The 23,640-nt window shown below is 43.7% G+C and overlaps 1 protein-coding gene and 1 long non-coding RNA gene across 2 annotated transcripts; one reads left to right on the forward strand and one right to left on the reverse strand.

The window, feature by feature from the left end:
* The first annotated feature begins 9,385 nt into the window (after window positions 1-9,385).
* LOC121834399 lies at window positions 9,386-20,021 on the forward strand. Its single transcript, XR_006077187.1, has 3 exons — window positions 9,386-9,522; window positions 12,336-12,467; window positions 19,961-20,021. It is a non-coding gene; the product is annotated as an uncharacterized LOC121834399 (long non-coding RNA).
* Window positions 14,176-20,609, reverse strand: LOC121834398. Its single transcript, XM_042288091.1, has 2 exons — window positions 20,276-20,609; window positions 14,176-14,762 (listed from the first exon to the last, which is right to left on the reverse strand). The coding sequence occupies exons 1-2, from the start codon at window positions 20,531-20,533 to the stop codon at window positions 14,316-14,318; spliced, it is 705 nt and encodes a 234-aa protein (XP_042144025.1). The 5' UTR covers window positions 20,534-20,609; the 3' UTR covers window positions 14,176-14,315.
* Window positions 20,610-23,640: the final 3,031 nt, after the last annotated feature.

A 23,640-nucleotide genomic window follows, 5' to 3' on the forward strand; every position in this document is an offset into this window, starting at 1 on the left:
TCCCAATTAAGCTAAGAATGTTTGCCGACAACTGCGTCATTTACAGTCCCGTTGTTGAAATACAAGACCAGATAAAAGTGAGTAAAGCACTGGCTAACATTCCGTCTTGGTGTCGTGAAAATAACATGAAGATTAATATTAGCGAAACTCAGTACATGCACATAACAACAAAAAGAACTGTCTTAAACTTTAGCTATGAGGTTGCTGGCGTAGTATTGACTGAAGTGGATAGTTACAAATATTTAGGAGTGATTTTGTCTTCTGACCTCGGGTGGAAAAGGCATGTGGAGTATGTTAAAAAGCGGGCAACTAACAAATTGTGGTACCTGAAGAGAACGCTGGGTAAAACTCCCCCTTCCGTTAAAATTCTTGCGCACAAGACAATTACTAGACCTGTGTTAGAATACGCGTCTGCAGTGTGGAGCCCATGGCAGAGCTCTCTGGTCAGAGAACTCGAAGATATTCAGTCGCTAGCTGTGCGTATAGTTTTTTCAGATTTCAGACGAACTACGTCTGTGACCGAACTTGAAAGGAGAGCCAATATAAGCCCTCTGTCAAACAGAAGAGAGAGCCAACGGTTGAAGCTGTTCTTTCAGATTTTCAAGAACTGTATAAAAATTGATGGCTCCGTTTACTTAAAACCAAAAAGTTTTTACTCGGAACGCTTGCATCACTCAAAGACCGTAGCCCCCTATTAAAGCTTGAATAAATAGCTATAAACAATCTTTTTTTTGTGCATACAATTGATTTGTGGAACAGCCTTCCCGGGGATGTTGTCGATATTGATTCACTCTGTTCTTTCGAAAAAGCCGTAGATAATATTTTTCAGTGCCGAGATTGCTTTTATTGCTCTTATGAAATTATTTTACTGTCTTTATTTTTTATTACTGCTGTTACATTTACTGCTATACTGTTATTGTTATTACTAGTATTACATTTGGTTACTGTATTGTTTCTCTTCTTTCGAATATGTCGTAGATATTAATTTTCGGTGCTAAGATTGCTTTTTGTTTAGAACTGTTGTGTTTATAATGTGCATGTGTGACACTGTATCACCCCACTCCTGCCTTGGCCCTATATTGGGCTGGCAGTATTGATAAATAATAAAAAAAAAAAAAAAAAAAACATGCCAAAATTAATGTGCTCTTCTGGTTCAATTATGAAATAATCGCAATAGAACCATTTGTATTTACTGTGCAGGCCGTTTCTTTAATGCAACTTCTCAATTACCTAAAAGAAATGGTAATCTGAAGAGTCATCTTTTTTCACTAAAAAAAACAACAAAAAAAAACAGAAAAAACACCAGAAATCAGCCGAGTACTGACAGTGCTTTTATTAGGTCGATAAAACAACTTTTGCGTTTGCTATCTCGAAGAAATTTGACACACAAACACTCCTACCTGGTGCGACACCCTTTCCCGACAATTGGATAGCTTAATGGTTTTCTAATTCCGAGCGAGCGGCAGCTCTTTGAAGTATATCCATCCACTTGTGCTCGGGACACCCTCCCTGTTGATCGATGAGTCTCGATTGAGATGAGCTGACACGGTTTCACTGCACACACATGTTCCTATGATGTTGTTTTCACGACCACAATCGATGAATGCACTCCAGCGGTCTTGAATATCCACAGGCGAACGATTGAACTTGGTCGGGCTTGTTAATTTCCGAGCAGAGTCCCAAAACCTGTTTTCGCGAATATAACGAGTTCTAGACTAGCTGGAGCAATGAAATTTTAACAGTGCGTCTAAATTCAGAGCGCGATCATTCGCTGCGAATTAGAACTTTCTAGCTATCGTAGTTTTCTTTATACGAGCATATGTGAAGTCAAAACATCGTACAGTGAAAGCCTTACTTACACGTAAACTTCTGTTGATAACTTTCTTTTTAGAATACCTACATCGATGAGACGCGCCTCGAATGTTCCTCGGAACATAATCTTACTCCCTGGTTAAAATAAATGTCCTAGCTAGCCTACTTTCCGAGCTTCGTGCGATTGAATCACCTCCGGTTGCGAGCAAAACACGCGGCAGCCATTTGCTTTTTTTGCAAAAACCAAACCAGAACCACGAATGGGCGGTAAATTTCTAAATACTTGACCTAAATAATTTAAACTTGTTGTGGAACACGGGTCTCGACGACATCGTTTTCAAAAATAAGACGATTCCCGTAATTCTAAGTTTGGTTTTATTAAACCAGGGCTGTGTTTCAAATCTCACCCTAATAAACCCGAGTTACTCGGGCGGATCGTGTCACCTGACAGCAGAAATGAAAGAACGCTGGACGCAGGCAGGTTTCAAAACGCCAGGTGTACAGAAGCTTTACCTCGCAGTATGATTTCGTTAATTTTAAAACACGGCCAGGAATTACATTTTTTATGAATGAATAGATAGATGACCCGTTTCGAATGAATGGATCCATGAGTGCGGCTGAGCAATTCCGACCGGTCGGTAAATCCCGCCACCTGGTGCCTTTTGTTTTACCATTGAAAATATTGAATTTCTGAAATCTATATTACGACCTTGAATTTACGATATCAAATGGGGGACACTTGTTCCCAGCCGCCCCTGGACTGGACAGAGACCGATTTCTTTTCTTGTGTGATGCGAGTTTCGCGAAATAAACGACGTTTGAAAGTTTTCACATCGAAGCCAGCCATTCGCTTTCCTCACTTTAGGCACCGATCCTTTCTTCGATCTCGCTTCATTAATACTGGTCGTATCTCGTCACCGCTAGCACCGATGTGTTCCTTGGTCTTTCTAGACTCTACGGACACCACTTTGAACGTGTGTAATAAAAGGTTTCGCGATGCTACGACGCTTTTACCGCGGGCATGGTCATGGCGGCCAATTGTACTTTCCGAGCCTGTGTTCGGACCTCCGAGGCTGAATTTTCGTTTCCGAGACGCGATGTTGGTGTCAAACGTGAGCAGGCGTTTCGTAGAACACCCGACGACTGTAGTTTACCTCGGATCGAGTCGATAGTTTACTGTAGGAGCACTGATGCGACTTCCCGCACGAAAGCAGTCATTTTCGTGTTCGATATTGCTCACGGCTTCATCATTTGCTACCACAATTTGCTTTTTTGTTCTGAAGCGCTCCCTCGGGTAAAAGGAACGTTCGCTATGCGCGCGAGATTATTTTAATTCATTCATCTCGTGCGGCGCGCGCTCGGCGGAGCGGCTGGTCGTTTGAAGGCTCACCAGAGCGCGAGCAAGACTTCAAAGAGCTGCCGCTCGCTCGTAATTAGAAAACCATTATAGGTACGTACAACTATCAAATTGTTGGGGAAGGGTCTCGCACCAGGTAGGACTGTTTGTGTGTCAAAAGGGTACTAATAAGGAAGTGTGTTTTTACATTGAGACAGCTCGTCTGAAAAATTGTATTCTTGGCCTAATAAAGACTGAGGTCTCAAAAAGAAATGAGCTGATTCTTGTTTTTCTGGCGCAGTGAAGACTCGTTAAATGTGTCACTTCTTTTTTATTTATGTCTTCAGGCCCCTGCTGTCCACCTCGGGAAAAGGTTTGTTCCTGCAGAGCTTTTTGTATACATGCCCCTAGAGTACAACTGGCCCCACACTCTTTATTTTCCCCCCTTGTGCTTTTTCTGGTGCAAGATGAGCTCGACTGAAGCATGAGTAACCTTCTAGCTTGCTACCTGTTCAGTTTGAACCCTCAAGCTAAGTCCGTTTTCACTTGACGGCCAACATCTGAACGCAGGCGCTGTTTCTACCTCGAAGCAAAACTACGCCCTTTGCCTCAGTTTCACGTCCATTCTTTTGTTAGGGTGGTCTTTCCCAGAGACGGTGAGGACAAATACAGGTCTGCGCCGCAAGAGGGACTCCACAAATCACTTTTGAGCTTTTTCTAGACATGCCGCCACAGTACAACCGCTCCCACACTCCTATATTCCCCCCTTGTGCTTTTTCTGGTGCAGGATGAGCTCGACTGAAGCATGCGTAACCTTCTAGGTTGCTATCTGAGCAGTTTGAACCCTCAAGCTACGTCCCTTTTCCCTTGACGGCCAAAATTTGAACGCAGGCATGGTTACTGCGGGATACCAAAAGTCTGCCTTTTGTCTCCGAGGGACGTTCATTCTGTGTTATGGTCGTCTTTTCCAGAGACGGTGAGGACAAATACACATATGTGCTGCAAGAGGGCCTCCACACAACCCTACAGAGCTTTTTGTAGACATGCCCCTACAGTACAACTGGCCCGACACTTTCTATTTTGTCCCCTTCTGCACTTTCTGGCGCAAGATGAGCTAAAGTGAAGCACGAGTAACCTTCTAGGTTGCTATCTGTTCAGTTTGAACCCTCAAGCTACGTCCCTTTTCCCTTGACGGCCAAAATTTGAACGCAGGCATGGTTACTGCGGAATACAAAAAGTCTGCCTTTTGTCTCCGAGGGACGTTCATTCTGTGTTATGGTCGTCTTTTCCAGAGACGGTGAGGACAAATACACATCTGTGCTGCAAGAGGGCCTCCACACAACCCTACAGAGCTTTTTGTAGACATCTAGAATAATTAATCATCTTCATAAATACCGACTAATTTCTGCAAACCAATATGGATTTCAGAGAGGTAAATCCACTGAGTCAGCTTTACTTAACATTCGAGGAAAACTTATCAGCAATATAGAAAATCAATCCTACACTATAGGCATCTTCGTAGATTTCAATAAAGCTTTTGACTCTATCAAGCATAATATTCTCTTTGATAAACTGCCACACTACGGAATTAGAGGCATTTCACTTAAACTATTGCGCAGTTATCTGACAAATCGTAGCCAGTTTGTGGTAGCTAATAGTATAGAATCGGACACTGAACATATAAAATTTGGTGTTCCGCAAGGATCAATATTAGGACCTATACTATTCCTTCTTTATATCAATGACATTGTTGCTATCCCCCATACGCCAGACATAGCACTTTACGCCGATGACACGAGTGTTTTTTTTTCATCCAGGGACCTATCATCTCTTATTCCTGTCACAAACGCATGGCTCAAAAACTTATCGAAGTGGCTTGATGCGAATCAGCTGCTTCTAAATGTTAACAAAACAAAATATATTGTTTTTTCCTCAATTAACAGACCAGTTAACCTTACTACCGAAATAGTATTCCAGTCACGGTCACTAGAAAGGGTTACCGAATACAAATTCTTAGGCATACATTTTCATGAAAACCTTCGCTGGACATGTCATGTGAATTTTGTGAAGCGTGACATCGCACAGTCTATTGGCATGCTGAATAGATTTCGTGCCTTATTACCAATGTGGCTAAAACGTCAGCTCTATTTCACTACTGTTCATTCTCGACTGCACTATTGTTTACTTGTCTGGGGGGTTACATCTAAATGTAATATGACTAGTTTGTACTTAATGCAGAAAAAAGTATACGATTTATTGAAAACCTATCAAGCCGCGATCATACATTCCAATACTTTGAGAAACATCGTATCCTGAATATTGAGGCACTGTATAATCAACGATTGTCTGAGGTTATATTCTCCCAAGTTAAAACTGACCGTGAATTATTCCTTTCTACATATACGAATACTGATACACACTACAATTTTAGAAATACAAACTTTATAAAAATCAGAACCAGAACAAATTACGGTACGCAATTACTATCTTGGCAGATTCCCAATCTTCTCAACCTCCACCCTGGCTTGATCGATATAATCGATCATAATTCAAACCTCTTGACTTTCAGAAAAAAATCAAAAACAATATTTTTTACTTTCCGCATAATACTGTGGTCTTCTAAATTATGTGTACAGATGTAATTGTAGTAATGTAGTTCATATATTTTTGTTGCATGTTGCGAATTATTTATTTTTCATTGCAAGAGCGTATGTAGTGTAGTGATCTAGTTACTGCGTATTTTTTGTTTTTGTTTATGGTTAACTATAGCACTCTACCACTAGTCTGCCTGTTGCATCTGCTGCATCTGCTGCAAGTGTAGTCTGGTGCTAGGGGCCTGGTCAGGTGACTTACTGTCACCTTTTGCCTCAGCACCATGACAATCCTGTATTGTCAAAAGTTCCAATAAACAAACAAACAAACAAACATGCCCCTACAGTACAACTGGCCCGACACTTTCTATTTCGTCCCCTTGTGCACTTTCTGGCGCAAGATGAGCTAAACTGAAGCACGAGTAACCTTCTAGCTTGCTACCTGTTCAGTTGGAACCCTCAAGCTACGTCCCTTTTCCCTTGACGGCCAAAATTTGAACGCAGGCATGGTTACTGCGGAATACCAAAAGTCTGCCTTTTGTCTCCGAGGGACGTCCACTTTGCACAGCCAGGATAACGCTGTCCGCAGTCGTGCTGGGACGTCCTTGCTACGGCTTGGCCGACACATTTGTTTTCTCGGCTTCCGTACTTTCCCCACGTCGGCTTGTTTCAAGTCCAGCTACAGCATTCTTGTCGAATGGTACCTGTGAATTCTGAAGGCTTGATGTCGACCTGTATTCTCTGCACAGCCCCCTACGGGGTTCTGCAGAAACCCCCGTCTTAGTAAATCACGTAGGTTTTCAATGAAGTGTGTCTCCACATCTTACGGGGGTGGGCAAGCAACACCGAGGACACAGTCTTCTTGTCTGCAGTGCCTCTTTATTCTCAGACACTACAAAACCCCACGCCACTGTTCAAAGGCTCGAAAAATCAGGACTACCTTCAGCTTTTGCGTTCGTACATAAACTTTGACACCAGCTGTGTTAACCAACCTGGGCTCGTTCATTACAGGAGGAAAGCAAGCACTCGTATCAAAAATGAATCGTCGCTCTAGCACTCTTCGTTTCCTAGACATGAGCAGTACATAAAAAACAGCCGACTCTCTTATTAGGCCAACATTAATGTGCTTTTCTGGTTCAATTATGAAATAATCGCAATAGAACCATTTGTATTTACTGTGCAGGCCGTTTCTTTAATGCAACTTCTCAATTACCTAAAAGAAATGGTAATCTGAAGAGTCATCTTTTTTCACTAAAAAGAAACAACAAAAAAAAAACAGAAAAAACACCAGAAATGAGCCGAGTTCTCCGAGCGGTTTTATTAGGTCGATAAAACAACTTTTGCGTTTGCTATCTCGAAGAAATTTGACACACAAACACTCCTACCTGGTGCGACACCCTTTCCCGACAATTGGATAGCTTAATGGTTTTCTAATTCCGAGCGAGCGGCAGCTCTTTGAAGTATATCCATCCACTTGTGCTCGGGACACCCTCCCTGTTGATCGATGAGTCTCGATTGAGATGAGCTGACACGGTTTCACTGCACACACATGTTCCTATGATGTTGTTTTCACGACCACAATCGATGAATGCACTCCAGCGGTCTTGAATATCATCAGGCGAACGATTGAACTTGGTCGGGCTTGTTAATTTCCGAGCAGAGTCCCAAAACCTGTTTTCGCGAATATAACAAGTTCTAGACTAGCTGGAGCGATGAAATTTCAACAGTGCGTCTCAATTCAGAGCGCGATCATTCGCTGCGAATTAGAACTTTCTAGCTATCGTAGTTTTCTTTATACGAGCATAGGTGAAATCAAAACATCGTACAGTGAAAGCCTTACTTTCACGTAAACTTCTGTTGATAACTTTCTTTTTAGAATACCTACATCGATGAGACGCGCCTCGAGTGTTCCTCGGAACATAATCTTACTCCCTGGTTAAAATAAATGTCCTAGCTAGCCTACTTTCCGAGCTTCGTGCGATTGAATCACCTCCGGTTGCGAGCAAAACACGCGGCAGCCATTTGCTTTTTTTTGCAAAAACCAAACCAGAACCACGAATGGGCGGTAAATTTCTAAATACTTGACCTAAATAATTTAAACTTGTTGTGGAACACAGGTCTCGACGACATCGTTTTCAAAAATAAGACGATTCCCGTAATTCTAAGTTTGGTTTTATTAAACCAGGGCTGTGTTTCAAATCTCACCCTAATAAACCCGAGTTACTCGGGCGGATCGTGTCACGTGACAGCAGAAGTGAAAGAACGCTGGACGCAGGCAGGTTTCAAAACGCCAGGTGTACAGAAGCTTTACCTCGCAGTATGATTTCGTTAATTTTAAAACACGGCCAGGAATGAATTTTTTTATGAATGAATAGATAGATGACCCGTTTCGAATGAATGGATCCATGAGTGCGGCTGAGCAATTCCGACCGGTCGGTAAATCCCGCCACCTGGTGCCTTTTGTTTTACCATTGAAAATATTGAATTTCTGAAATCTATATTACGACCTTCAATTTACGATATCAAATGGGGGACACTTGTTCCCAGCCGCCCCTGGACTGGACAGAGACCGATTTCTTTTCTTGTGTGATGCGAGTTTCGCGAAATAAACGGCGTTTGAAAGTTTTCACATCGAAGCCAGCCATTCGCTTTCCTCACTTTAGGCACCGATCCTTTCTTCGATCTCGCTTCATTAATACTGGTCGTATCTCGTCACCGCTAGCACCGATGCGTTCCTTGGTCTTTCTAGACTCTACGGACACCACTTTGAACGTGTGTAATAAAAGGTTTCGCGATGCTACGACGCTTTTACCGTGGGCATGGTCATGGCGGCCAATTGTACTTTCCGAGCCTGTGTTCGGACCTCCGAGGCTGAATTTTCGTTTCCGAGCCGCGATGTTGGTGTCAAACGTGAGCACGCGTTCCGTAGAAGACCCGACGACTGTAGTTTGCCTCGGATCGAGTCGATAGTTTACTGTAGGAGCACTGATGCGACTTCCCGCACGAAAGCAGTCATTTTCGTGTTCGATATTGCTCACGGCTTCATCATATGCTACCACAATTTGCTTTTTTGTTCTGAAGCGCTCCCTCGGGTAAAAGGAACGTTCGCTATGCGCGCGCGATTATTTTAATTCATTCATCTCGTGCGGCGCGCGCCTTCGCCGGAGCGGGTCCCTATCATTTCGTCGAAACTCGTTTCGTGGAATTACGTTTCGTGGACAACTTTTCGTGGACACACGTTTCATGGACACACGTTTCGTCGACACTGTGACGTTTCGTCGAAAATCGTTTCGCGGACAGCACCACCCTGACACGTTTCGTCGACAAACTTTTTTTGTGCGTGTGGATTGCAGTGGATTCTATTGGATTACTGGCATTTCCTCTGCTCGCTTTAAGTACACCGGAAGTTGTGACAGCGTTCGTGGTTCGCACCAGGCAGATCTCGTCAATTTTAGAGAAAAAACCTATTTTTTCTTAATCTGGAGGAAACGTAAGTGCATTCTATTGTTCAAGCATCAAACAATTTTACAGCTTTTTTTTTTTTTATGTGAGGCAGAGGAAACCTTTTTGAGATTTAATATGTTATTTCGATAAATATTTGTTTGGTTTTGGGTTTTCCCGTCATTTCATGATTTCATCACGCACAGCTGCTTGCCTGTGTTTACATCGGCTCACCGTCGCGGCTGGTCTACTCTGCGAGGAGCGACTGAGACGATCTTGACGCTTATCTTAAGTACCTTATGCGATTAGAATATCGTGAACCACACGAGAATCGTCGTGTTGGTAAGTTTGCGTGTTAATCTGTTTTGCACTTAAATACGAGCTAAGGCAACCTGTGCTTCCAGTACGAGCGGGCTTCCGCCCGCTACATTACCATCAATCCATCCATCCAGCTGCCTTAATTATGCTGAGCAATGCTGCCTGGGCGCATTCCGAAGCAGGAGCTCGCGCACGCTCCAAGTTCACGCGATGACTCGCGCTAATGTCAGGGCAGCTGAAAGACGCCCCCGTCTTTCCTGTATTTCTCCTCCGAACTGATGGGTGTTAGAGATGTTTTGAAATCTTTAGCAAGCTTCAGTCATGTGCTCAAACCCGATAAACCTTCGAAGCAGGCGGCAATCAGTCAAGTGGAGTTAATTTCGTCTTAACGTGAACTGGTGTTCCCCGATTTTCGCTAGTAACACTTTTAAAGTCTACATGACTAACCAACCAGTTCAGTTTGGCTAGGGTCAAGTGATCAGTGTAACCATCCAGTCACTCTAAAAACGTGCAGTCCCACTAGCTCGAACTTCCAGAGTACATTAAACACTTCTGGTACGGTGCTCATTTGATTTACCTGCACCTCCTGCACCAGTGCAAAAACGTGTAGGGCACTGTACTTTCGGTATTTGTATTGAGATACGACTGGAAGTGCACCGCCCTACACTTTTCTGCACCGGTGCAGGAGGTGCAAGTAAATCGAAGGAGCCTATACACCTTTCCAAAAAACACTCGACCCCAGGGGCAACAAACCGTTTTCGAGCCGAGTCACTTAGTTTGAGGCAATGTTACTAGAACCCCTCAGTTGGGAAACTGCCATACAGACTGCTCTGAAAAAGTGGCCCCAATGTCTCCACAAGAACCGAGCTAATGGCAAAAACAATGCCGCCATTTTTCCCGCAGCGGCCACTCGAGGAACTGTACGTTACTTCTATTTTGGCTTTAATCGGCCATTTTGGTGCCGAAACAGATACAGCGGAAGAGGTTACAGGGGTGCCACCCCCGTCTCCCCAGCGAACGCGCCGCAAATTTCTGCCGAAGTTAAAATGCACCTAGGTCGGGACGCGCTACCCGAAAGGACCGCTGAGGCATGGTTGTATAAAAACAATATTAATTGTTCCGCAAAACCTTGCAAACTAAAGATTATAAAAACATCACGTGCCCATCATTCTGTACTAAACTCCAACAAATTTCATAGAAAAAGAGTCTTTTCCATTTTATTTATGCAAAAACATGCTTTCTAAAAGCTCAAAGTGACCACAGTACAGACAAATGATAAAGAGTGGCGCTGTTGTCGTATTTAGCTCGGTCTCGGTGGACGCCACCGGCCCAAGTTTCGACGGTGAGTTTCCCAACTAAGTGTTCTAGTAACATTGGTTTGAGGCTAGACTCTCACCGGCATCCCTCCTAACCCTAACCGAGTGGACTGTGATTTCAATAGGCGCAGCCTGCGTAGGCGCAGTTTCAAACGCTGCTGGCGGCTAAATTCTCGTCTTTTCCCGCTATATTTTGTATTTCATGATACATGTATTTTCCCGAGGACATTAAGAAAGCATTGTGCCACATTAAAAAAAAAATAAAAAAATGCAAAAAAAAAAAAAAAAAAACTGTAAACGTTTTGTTCGGTACGCGCGCGACAGAACGAATGCGACCGGAATGTATAGTTCTAGTTATGTTTTTTCCTTACGATAAGTTTTGACGGTGCCGCGGGATTTGCCGCATGTGAAACGACAAAGCGATTTGCTGAAAAAAATAAATTGCAACAGAAGAGGGCCGAAAGGCAAGCATTTTTCACGCTCACAAATAATGTGTTTACCGGTGAACAGGACACGGACATACAATTGAGGAAGTGTTAACATTCAAACAATATATCCTACGTACCACACGATGCAGCGTTATCCGAAAAGAATTTATTTGAGAAAGATCTCAAATAACACAGTCACAGTCGACAGTCAGATCTTGACGATCGGACAGAATCCGGGATGACTTTGTTTTGGGGCACGTTTTGGGGAGAGCTTTTTTTCACAACCGCACGAAGGCAAAGAAACAAACGCGACTGACCTGTTTCTCACCCCAACCCGGACAACTATTTTTGGAGAGGACCGAGGATTCTACGTAGATTATCTCTTGGAGGGGGAGGGAACAATGTTCGCAAAATCGCGTCGAGGGTCGTTCGACGTCCTTCACCTTCTTAGTTTCCCGTGAATGTCGAGCAGAAAAGCTTGAATGGCAGGCACATACCAGCCTTATTTCTCACAGTGGAAGATAACACAGAAAGGGTACGCAGCACGCATAAAAAAGTAAGTGGAAACTTTCAAGAGGGGCAAGAAAACGTTGAATGCAAAACTGCAAAAACGTAGGTAGAGAACCGTGCTGAGCGGGTCTTCACAGTTCCAGAGAGTCGCAGAAAATTTCTAGCTGATAGAGGGCGCGAGAGTCACACCAGCCGCATCAGCATCAGCAACATGGCAGCGGCCTAGGAGCGTTTTTTGGAAAGGTGTATACCTCTGGGCATGCACGTAGCCAGGATTTTGTTTCGGGAGGGCCCACCCATGACAAAATGCTGTGTGAGGGGGAGGGGGGGAGAGGAGGTCCCAGCAAAATGGAAAATATTTTTTTGGGGGGGGGGGGGAAGTGGGCCCCGTGGCCCCCCCCCCTGGCTACGTGCCCGCCTCTGGGGCCAAGTATTCTTAAATAACGTAGGAAAAACAAGTCATTTTAGCTGAGCAGTTTTAAAGTTGTTTGTTCATTCAGCTTATATGTGTGGGGCATTCGAAATTTGACGCATATATTGCCTCAAACATACTCATGAGGTTAACTATGTTTTTTCTTGGCAGGTTCCTATTGAAAGGTGTGACGGTACTGTTCTGGCTTGTGTATCCAAAGTAATTCCAAGGCACAAGTGCCCATTGTGTGACCAGGACTGCAAAAGAAGGCCCCCATCGCCCCAATCAATCGGATATTATCACGTGAGAATGCTATTTACTTTCAGGTTTCCGACAAATCAGGGTTGGCCAGTGCCCGAATGTTAGGATTGGTGCTTCAAAGTCAATCAGTGCAGGATGTTGGTCGTATTCATCTGGAAGCCCGTTTGTTGGGGTGTTTCTAAGATATGTGCAGTGTTTTCAGTGTATTGATGAGCCTAGCTCATTGTTCCTAATGTATAGCAGTCTCAGATGATAGCTATCCTTCTGTTACTATGATGCGTAAACCACACGTTGATGATTTATCGTGCCAGATGAGTTGAAGTCACTTCTTAGTTGACACACAGCTGGCTCATAACCTACGTAGGACCCTCCAGTAAATGTGGCTTTATCACTTATAAATTCATTCTGATCCTGGAACTATTAAAGAAGCTGTACAACAGTTTTAGTGCTTTGCTTAAATAATTTGGGAATTGGTGTCTCGACCTCTCTGAAGTAGAGAGCAAAAAACCGCTTTTGCCTGCGTGTCCTAGTTTTTATTTTAAAAATGGACAAAGATTGAGCTTTTCGGCGCCTCTCAACTCCTTCACCATCTTCCGAGTCACGTGCACCTTGACGTCAATGGGGGTCGCACGGGGTTCCGGTGAAGCTCTCTCTAGAGCCATCAGTGAGCAGCGAGAACTCATCTGCTCGCGACTGCGTGACCACGTGCTGGCACAGCACGAACAATATGGTGAATGAAGGAAAGTCTCATCCGGGTCTGGCCATCCCTGTACGACTCTGTCCCCCTCCGGCTTCTGGCGGCTGTTCCCAGTAGCAGATAGAGCCGACGGTTTTGTGGACCTAGGATAGATGGCGCCACTAAAACTCCGTATAATAAAAGATTTGTCGATGATACCAGGTTTTTGACACATTTATATTTATGTTGAAACAACAAGATTTATAGAAAAAATACCTTTTATCGAGCAGGTATTCGCACAACCTACTATTTTTCTACAAACCCCCATTGACGTCATGCCTCGTCGTTCTTATGGCCTCGACTTGCGGCTGCAGGTCGGGTAATATTCTAATTTTTGCCTCGTGATTACGCGGCGGAATCGCAACATTTTTAAGGAAAAGGGTTTTTTCTGTCCTTTTTGACAAGATGAACAATATCAAAAGTAGAAGATGCCGATTCTTTCAACGTTAAAATCGTTGCACAGCTCCTTTAAAGTCTGTCAGAACATTTTTTTTCTCTTTGTTTCTATTAGGTTTTGGAGTGTTAGTGAAGTCTTGCCATGTGTTACTAATTCCTGAGCTTGCCATGAAATATATCTTCTTAGCAATGGACAATCAAAGGTGTTGTGAGAATAACACGATGCAGAGCCAGTGGGTGAATTAATAATATCAATATTAATCATCCTATGCATTAAATACAACTGTCGGGCATTGTAACACTGGAGCATGGGGAGGGACATCACAAATTTAAAGCTGTGTTCAGAATTTTGTTTGTGCTCTCCCTCTTTGTACTTCAGGCCGGGGTTACAATGTCTTCTCAAACGGCTTGTTTGCATAGTCACTTTGACTGTGTATCTTCAGTTCTTGAATCAAAATGAATACTTGTATGTCAAACTCACTTTCTTCAAAGGTGACTCTTTAGGTCTACAATGAAGACCCACAATAAAAAAAGCAACTGAAATCTGTTTGAGAACACTATGAATTTAAATCTTTATTTACATCAACATTTTTAAGTCCTGTCTATTTACAGGTTGACTGTGAAAACCAGTGCCCTATGATAAATTACAGCAACATAGAAGGAACAAAGGAGTAAAAAGCATTTTGCTAAAAAAAATGTAAAAAAATAAATAAATAAGCCATCGGCCCTTTCTTTTCTGAACCATATGCCTGTGTGGCTTAGAGGAGAGCATTACTCATGACCTCTAGGTACTCGCGCACTGGGAGCTCTCCTCGTCGCTCAAACACTGCCCTGATTTTTTTTTCGCGTTCGACTGTGGCTTGGCGGGCTGCTGGCAGCTTGCCCCCCCCTCGCACCAGTTCCATGAGGGCTTTTGTCTCCTGCTGCTCACCCCTGAGCACCGACAGGAACTGGTAGAGGGGAGGGTGTGCAATGCGCATCAGCACACCAAGCCTCCGGTGCCATGCCTCTGCACCGTTGGTACCACGGGGCAGCTTGTTTCGCACCAGCTCTTCCACCGACCACAAATCGGGGCTGAACAGGGGTGGGCTTCTCAGCCGGATGCCCAGCCTTTCCTTGGTTTTCCCAAGGACATAGTAGTCCTCGAACCATCGGAGCAGCTCAGCAGCCTCTGGTGGGAACGTTGCGCTGATTTCGAGGTAGGCCTAAAAAAGAATGGTATGAAACTATTAAAGCCAAGTAATTTTGAGGAACGAAAAATTTGTGTGATTTTTTTTTTGTGCGATTCTCTCTTGTGCGAGGGAATGCTCCAGGCTAACTCCAAGCAAAGTATGTCTTCTCCCTCATAAGTCTCAGTATATATCTCTAGATGTGTTGTTTTTCATGCTTAAGTATTTTTTTTTAATTAGTCTGGATTCAAAAACACAGGTTTCCGAGCAGTGCGGAATTTTTTTGCCATTTTATTTTAGATATTGAGGAATCACACAATTGCATTGGTTCTGCTTTTAATTTTTAGATGCGGAGCATCTCTTGCTCGGGTCTATGTCCCGTGGCGTCGTAGTCCGCACTCACACTACGCATGCGCAACTCTTTTCCTTCCCTCTCTCCAACAGCCGCTTGTTACTCTCTCCACTCTTTCTCTCTACCAGCTACGTGCACTTCGCGTGCGTTCGCTTCTACTCACACCGCGCGTGCATGCGCAACTCTCCTCCTCTAGTTTCCTCTCCTTCAAGTGTGAATATAAGCAGCGGTAGCACGCTGCGTGCGTTCAGTTCACCCACTGTTGACTCCACTTCACTCCGTTCTTCTGATGAAGTGTGATGGAAGCAACAGTCCCGTCAGTTAGTAGGTTGACGCAAGCAAACGTCAGCACCACCCCACAAACTAACACCGTTAATAACGATCCGCGATGCTCCGCATCACCCCATGGTTCCCCTCGGGAAGATGGTATAATTTTTTGTGTTTGTTTTTTGCTACATTGGATGCAACTATTTGGCATTTATTTATTAATGCAAAAGCATCAACTATCCCATGGAGCAGAGCCGGCGGCATCTCTAACCGCGAAGGAAACACCCATTCTCCAACTGGCTGAGCGAAACGGCTCCTAAATAGCCATTAGCGGCTGCTTCGCTAGAGCGTGTGCTTGGGCACCGCTCTCGTGTCTGGCATTGCTAGGGGGGGAGGGTGTGCTTTTGGCAGTTTCTGGGCCAGCGTGCTAGGACAGCGTCTCAGCTGAGACTCTGTGAAAGAAAGCACTGCAAAGGCTGAGGCGCATGAGCATCTTGAGACGCGGCCAGAGTCTTGCTCAGCTTGTGCACTGGCTCTGGCAGTGCTTTCTTTTCCCCAGTCTCAGCTGAGGCACTGTTTCTAGCAAGTCGGCCTCAGACGGCGACAAGGAACATGGCGCCGCCTCAGGCATCTACATCGGCGGCAGCTGCAACCTCAGCAGTAGTGAAATGTGGCCCTCCACGCCACTACACCGCAGAGGAACTAAGGGAGCGGAAGAACAACATTCATGCTTTCGCATTCACAACTCGTAAAAAGTGCTTAGGTGTCCTCGGAATTTTTTTTATGCACTTATGTATATTACTACCTTCCCCGTTGTCCTCCTCTATTCTTTCTCGCACTCTTCTGTCCTCTTCCAAAACGAGTTGGTCTTTGAGCTACTCATCACTGAAAGGAAGAGGGTTTCCTTTTTTTTTCGAACAGAATGGAGAAATTGAGGGGCAGTTTTCTCCTTTCTGGCTCCTTGTTGGCCTTTAAAGCCCATACTTATAAAAAAAAACTAATATAATTTGCACTGCAGTACCAGATGCACTCATGAAAATTTTGTAAAAGAAGCTCAGAGTTATACACTGGAAAATACAGTACTTGCAAACCAAGTGGAAGAATGCCATCTAATTGAATCATTATAAGTCGTATTTAAAAATAAACAAAGAAAAAAACAGATATAATTTGAATTGTATAGTCCAATTCACGATAACTCGGCGAACTGTGGAAGCTGCAGCCCCTGCAGGCCAAGAAGAGCGTCGGAGCAAGGCATGTTATAACCCATCAGGGTCAAGGCCACGGAAGCCTCGTTACCACCACAGCAACAACGCCATCTGCGACAAAAGGTAGTTCTAGACTTCTTTTTCATTCAACGGCATTTGATCTCGTGCGATTCCATTTCTATCAAGAATATATGAAAAGCAGAAATTATGTATTTAAGATGGTATTGACTTCAATTACAGGGGTGGAACTCATGAAATGTATGTGGGAGCAGCCACGGCTGTTTGGGAGCAGGTTGGGAGCAGCTAAAACTACATTCTGGAGCAGGCTAGAGCAGCTCAGATCAGTTTTCATTGCACTTCAGCTTGTGTCTTAGACAAGCACAGGAGCAATTTCAAGTGTGCTTAGCAGCACATAAATATGAGGGGTTATGAACCTAGGTAGATGGGATAACAGTGTAACAGATGCAAAAACTTGGAACTTTGTGAGCCTTAATGAGAACCAAAAAGCAAGTACCATATGTTTCTGAAGGTAGTGTCTGATAATTTCTGAGTGACTTTCAGCTGCTCAAAATGCAAACCACCACTGCTTATCGCACAACCCACACGTGCTCAACATAGTAGTTATGTGTGTGAACCTCGTGATGTTTATCAGAAACAGACGTGCAGTTGTGCGGAGGAACAGGGCAACAAATTTCAAGTTTATACTATTGTGCAACTCAATATCGAAGCAGCAGACTATGATTAACGGAGTTATTGCATTCTAAGCGATAAGCTGGAGCAAGGTTAAAGTACACCGAGCAGATCTACTGCTCGCGTGTGAGCTGCTGGCCGGCGAAGTTTCGAATCGGACCGCGTTTCGGTTCTATCAAATCACGATTTACCTTGCAGGAATGCGGTTTAACTTCTAACAATGAAGTACTAAAAGGAATCTTTTGCTCATTTGTTTTCAACTGGCTGACGTCCGGATCTCGGGCCACAGAGCCTCAGGCAATCTGACGCTTAAAGGAGTGGTGCAACGATATTCAATATGAATGTTTTTTTACTTTACACGTGCTTACTGGCACTAGTGGGACTCTGGGATACTCGCAGGCAACGCCACTGGCCAAGAAACTCCTTTGTTGCGGTGCAATCTCTCCTTTGCGAAATTTGATGACGTAACATGGGGATCACAGTGATGATATTTGAATGTGGTTCATAGATTGGACCCGAGCATTGCGTGGGCACTCGATTTGAGCTCGTGATAATTACTGGCTCGAGAAGCATCCGGGTAGTGGCCCATGTCCAATCGCTGCAACGACGACAATAGCCGAGCCATAACAATGTCTGGAACTCAGCGCATGCCCTGTGCTTTGCCAACACCAGGGCGTGGCTATGATCAACTTTGGCGGCCTATAATCGGCTCCAGATCACGTGGCTGCTTGTTCTGGCTGCGAGTTGAGGGGGTGAACGCTGCTCGTTTTTCTTTAATTTTTTCTGCAACTTCTATTGCGTGGGGTGAAAAACGAACGCGTGTTTCGTAGCTCATTAATGTCAGGGATCCATTTTAAGTGGTATTTGCACGAAGTACAATTGTTGCATCACCCCTTTAATAACTCGACCTCACCTCGGCCGACTTGCTTATCTGCTCATGGTTGAAGGATAACAATCCAGTCGCAGGTGGTGTAGTGCTTGGAATCCGACCCCCCCCGAGATTTTTTGCGCGCTTCCGGTTCGGGATACACAGGGAGAATAAATGCAACAAAGGATTGCAAGGTTGACCAAGCTAAACGCACTCATTGTTGCCACTCGAGTCAATAAAAACCGAAACCAAGACAAAATACAATTTTTGGCGCACGTTTTGCGATTTGGTGCATAATGGAGCGAGGTATTGGTTCATGGTAATAAAACCCGAGACTCAGGAACACAGAAGGGGACGAACACAACACAACGTTTTGTGTTCGTCCCCTTCTGTGTTTCTGAGTCTCGGGTTTTATTACCATGAATCATCACCAGCTCGCCTGTTTTTTAAGTATTATTGGAGGTATTGGTTGTGGCAGTTTCTGCAACATGGCACAGGATGGCACAGACAAATGAGTCTGGTGCAAAATGGCGCAAATGGCACAGCCGTTCCACACCTGCAATTATCTTTAAACCAGAAAAGTGATGCCACACCCATACCTGATCCCGATTCTTTTCTCCTTGTAGCGCCGTGGTCGTTGGCGCCATTCTTTCCTTGTTTTGCTCAACCGGTTCGCAAGTTTAGCCCAAACTCTTCTGACCGCGACACGAAAGAAAGAGTAAGATGGGTTACTTTTGAACAATATTTAATTCGGATTAACCATTTTCTGAGAATAACATAGCTTTTGAACAATGTTTGAACAATCGCAGCCATGTAATCGACCGCTTCCATTCAAAACATTGTCCTGACTTTAACACCCGCGATAGATTCGCAGGTAAATTGAGCGTATGGTTGTATCATGAACTGTTCCCTAAGAGCTCGCTGCTCTAGCGGACTGCAATATTGTGGTGATGGACGTTCATCCGAAGTTGGTTGGTTCTGCAGCAGACGACAGTCGGTTCCTCCGGGCCTTGCATATGACGCAAGGAAACAAATGTGCTTGTGATGTGTGTGTGTCACGTGCCTCTCTCCGAAGCTCTTATTGATCGTGGGGACCGTAGCTTCCAGAGTTTGCCAAGTTATTGTGAAACCAATTATAATAAAAGACGCACTAAAAAAAATTTTGGAAATAAAACCGCTAGTTATACGTTGGAAAATGCAGTACATTGCAAACCAACTAGAAGGTCATCTGACTATATAATTGTAACAGTCGTATTTAATATTCAACTAAGGTGTAAAGGTTGGTGCACCCATTTTTGCTTCCTCTATAATCACCCTGCTTTTGCTCTACAAATTGAATTTGTTGCACCATAAGATGCAACCACTAATATGCTTTGGCGTCATGCAATGCAGGTATCTCTACACCAAAGAAATCGAGGCAGTGAATAAGTGACAAATAGGGACAGCAACTTACAGTTGACCTTAGTGCTGTATGCCTGCAGGGCCACATAACATGTAAAACATACAGCAGTCTGACGGCACAGTATTTGTTAAAGGTCATTAATGAAAGGTGTGCAGCTGTGACTGTGATCTATTCAATATATATACAGGCTCCAATCATTGCACAGTGCATGTTTCAATACTTCTCGCATGAAGCTTTTTTAGTTGGTAACTTTATACAGGGACCCCCTCACAACTGTTGTGAGATTTGTGCACTCTGAAGCAATTCGTTGAAAAGAAAAGTTATTTTTGGCGAGAAACTGCATGACTATAGTGCAGCAAAAGCAAGACAAATATTAAAACTGCTTAGTCTTTGAATTTTTTTCTTCTGGCTTGACCATTTTTTTGTGCTCGTTTTAAATGAATTTCGCAGTGTCCGGACTGCTGTTCGTTGCTCCTTTCCCTCAGCACCCGAGCATGCACAAAGAAGGCAGGCAAGTACATGCACGTATTGGCACTCGCTATACTGACTTTGTAAAAGTTGTGTTTACTTTGCTCAGCAAACTTCTAAAAGAAATGTGATCATAGGTACAGATAGTCTTTGTATCAGTTAAACACAGACACATCAGGTTCAACTTATATGAATTTCTTCTGTCAACCCGGCCACTAGATTGAGGGATCAATTGGCTTTCATATTTTTATAATATCACTTAATTTTGGAAGTCAAATGGGCAAAGGTCAGCCTCACCTCTCTGATCCTCTCGTATGGCAAAAAAGCCAGTGCCGTCAACATCCGCACGGACGTCGCGAAGCTCTTGTCGCGGTTATACCGAGGTTGCAGCTTGTATTCTTGTACGTGTTTGTAGATGGCTTGTCCTAAGTGAAACAAGCACCCGTGGCGCTTTGTGTCTGGCAAGACCTTCTGGATCGCGTTCATTGCAGCCTGCTCAAAGTCCGTCAAAAAAAAAAGTGGACTCAGTTGGTTCCCAGTAGCTTCCTCAACCATATCTGAGAGGTCCTGAAACACAGTAAGTTCAATCCATCACTTGTAGCCATATAGAGGAGAAACTTTTTAGCGTTTATAATTTGCAGGGCACAGGCAGGTATTGTGTTGCCCCCCAAAATCCTTAAAAATCAATTTATCCATACAAATATTCTCTCGTGATCTTACTTTAAAATAACAGTACAAAAATTATTGGTATTTTGCAGTAAACAAACAAAAAATGCCAGTCCTTTTTTTTTGTAATATAGATTTGATTTAAGTTATAATCAATTATATCCTGATGACAAAAGAGTGCACACAAAGCATGGACAATGAACAGGAATGTACAGTCATGAAGATACTAAATAGCTCCACACGAGGAAGCATTTTTTTTCTGAGGAGTGCTTGACTGGTTGCTTGCGTGTGAACTAGCGCTGATGTCGGGACTTGTCGATATGGAGCAGATAGTGGGAACCCATCAACGCGAACTGCCATTTTCATTTGCACCTGTGTCACCGCAGTCCGATTGAAAGGGCAGGGGTGGTCCAGCTGTGCCAATGGCACCATTTTGATAAATTCCCCTTTGCCTGCACGTTGCTGCGCCTAAAGGCACAATTTGCATCAAACTGCTCCAAACTGCGCCAAAAAGAACTAATCAATCCCTAAAAGAATCCTTTTTTTTTATGATAAAGTTTTTGACTGGCAATACGGTGGGTGTGGCGTTTTCGACTGGGAGCCCGGTGGAAAATAGCCATCACAATCCAATCCAGCCTTCCGGCTATGTGGCATTATTGTGTTCTTGCGACCCTTGTGATATGCGGCGTTGTGGCTGCTCATTTGTGCATCGCCGCTGCTAAGTTGTACTGAAGGGGAGCAAACATATTTTTTTTTTTCGTCGCTCCACTGACAGTGCGGGGGTAAAGCCTGATAACTTCTTTCCACCACAGTCCTGTAGAACGCTTATTGAGGGCCTCTGCTAGCATATATCGCAACAAACAAAACGCTACTCTGTGTTTAAGAGGTTAGTGGTAATGTATTATGTTGTGGACTTGTTTGAAAGCTGCAGAGGGGCACTTTGCCAGGGCAGTACTAGTGCTAACCTGCGGTTTGTGATGTGCTGCACGATCTGATTTAACGAATGGGCACTGGTACCACCAATAAAAAACACCACAGAATCGCTATATGTTCATACAGCTCCAAAATGTTTAGTTTTCCTGATACCACGGTGCTCCAAAACAATATTTTCCTTTTTCCAGAAGGGGTATTTATGTGATACAAATTGCTCCCAAATTGGATTTTTCTTGCTCCAAAACCTAAAATGGCGGGACCACCACTAAAAGGGGGACAGGATTCTCGAAACGGCAGATGATAGCAGCAGTTTGCGTTGATGGGCTCCCTAGCTCCCCCCATCTGCTCCACATGGACGAGTCCTGACGTCAGCGCTAGTTCGAACGTAAGCCACCAGTCAAGCGCTCCTCAGAAAAGAACGCCCGCTCACGTGGAGCCATTTAGTATCTGTGTGAACGCATAAACACTGTGTCGCCATTGCAATCATGTCAATAAATATTGGCTCGCACAAAATCAGTATGAAAGTTGTGTTGATAAAAATGGAATTTAGAGCCATCACAGCTATCATAAAGAACTCTGTTCTTTGTTTCCACTGTCCTTGTATTGTGTGGGCCATCGTACCATCGCAGTCGACTACCAACTAACCCAGTGTGCAGTGTGCTGGTACTATTTTACTGTACACCATTTTGTTTTTGCCAAAATTTTAATGCAGAGTAATAAATTCAATCTGACTTTGCATAAAATATAAATGCAAGAAATGTTGCTGTTTTCACTAATAAGAATGTACAGTGCTCCCAATGTTTGAGTGGGCATGTACTATTTTGTTGATGAATATCCTATGGACAACTCTTCATAAAATTTGTTCTACCATATGCTACGTGACGTTTCAACAACTAGAAAAACAACTAGTAGGGCAGTTTAGTGCTTGTTTGATTAAAATGAATGAGTCTAACTAGTATAGTCTTATATATGCATTGTCACATTCAACAATTATCACTTTGCTGTCCCAAACATAATATATTTTACCATACACACTTGTATTTTTAAAATTATAGGCTGGTTAGGGTTCCTGTGCACCCTGAATAATTAAAATAACAAAGTTTTCTAATTATGTGCCAGTGAAGTGGATTTTTCAGAAGATATCTGTCGATGAAACAATCTGTTGACTGCATCACAATGTAGACGAAATGGTTTCATTATGAATTACATTTGACAACACATCCGTCGCAAACTTTTTTCTACAATATGTAATATTTGAAGGGTGTCAACCAAAATTTTCAAATTCCCTGACTTTTCCAGGCTTTCTCTGTCAATTTTATCAGAATTCTCTGACCAACCCCATAAAAGGACAGGACGTGTCTGGACTGAAGCTTTGTTTTTATGTGAAAAACACTGGTATATCTGTTGACCAGCAGGCTGGTGTCCAAGCATTGGATCCTATTACCTTGTCAGTCTATTCTTTATTATTATTTGTTGAATAAATATCTGTTTTTAAATAAACCACTGGACAAACAAGTTACTTAAAGTGCAGAAAAAGAAGTTTGCAGGGTGTGTAGCAAATTATCATTTTGAAATTCCCTGATAATTTCCGGTGAAATTCCCTGACCACTGCAGAGGCGGTTAAATATATAAGACCATTAACAACACAAGGCAGTGACCATTGAGCACTATGAGGATCATTTTGCACGGGCTTAATCCAACTTGCATATTCCGAAATATTCGGGTTCGTCCAGTCCGGGTTAAGCCGGCAATTTCTTGCCGCCGACATCGTCAGTGAAGAGTCCACTTTTGAAACAAAATGAAAACACGACGCTCAACCACACACGTTCATAACCGAATGGCAGCATGGCCGCCAGATGCACACTTTCGGATACTTTTGGCTTAAGGTTTGGATTGGATTGGGGTCTGCGGCTTTCCTATTTGTTACTAAATCTAGTTGCTCCAACTGGATCTAGCCTAGTGTTGCGTCCTCTATGCAATCTAATCCGAGGTTTGGACTGGATTTGTCGGCTATTTTCGTTGCATCGGGTTGTACACTCTACACCGGGTGAGCAGAGCCCGCA

Source organism: Ixodes scapularis, unplaced genomic scaffold (assembly GCF_016920785.2).
Source record: "Ixodes scapularis isolate PalLabHiFi unplaced genomic scaffold, ASM1692078v2 ptg001131l_1___fragment_2___debris__unscaffolded, whole genome shotgun sequence".
Lineage (NCBI taxonomy): Eukaryota > Metazoa > Arthropoda > Arachnida > Ixodida > Ixodidae > Ixodes > Ixodes scapularis.

Bases quoted from the DNA above. Each gene is read 5' to 3' on its own strand.
- LOC121834398 (XM_042288091.1), bottom strand. From the start codon at position 20,533: ATGGTTGAGGAAGCTACTGGGAACCAACTGAGTCCACTTTTTTTTTTG. The intron at 14,763-20,275 runs GTGAGGCTGACC...ATTCTTTTTTAG, and splicing joins CATACGAGAGGATCAGAGAG to GCCTACCTCGAAATCAGCGC.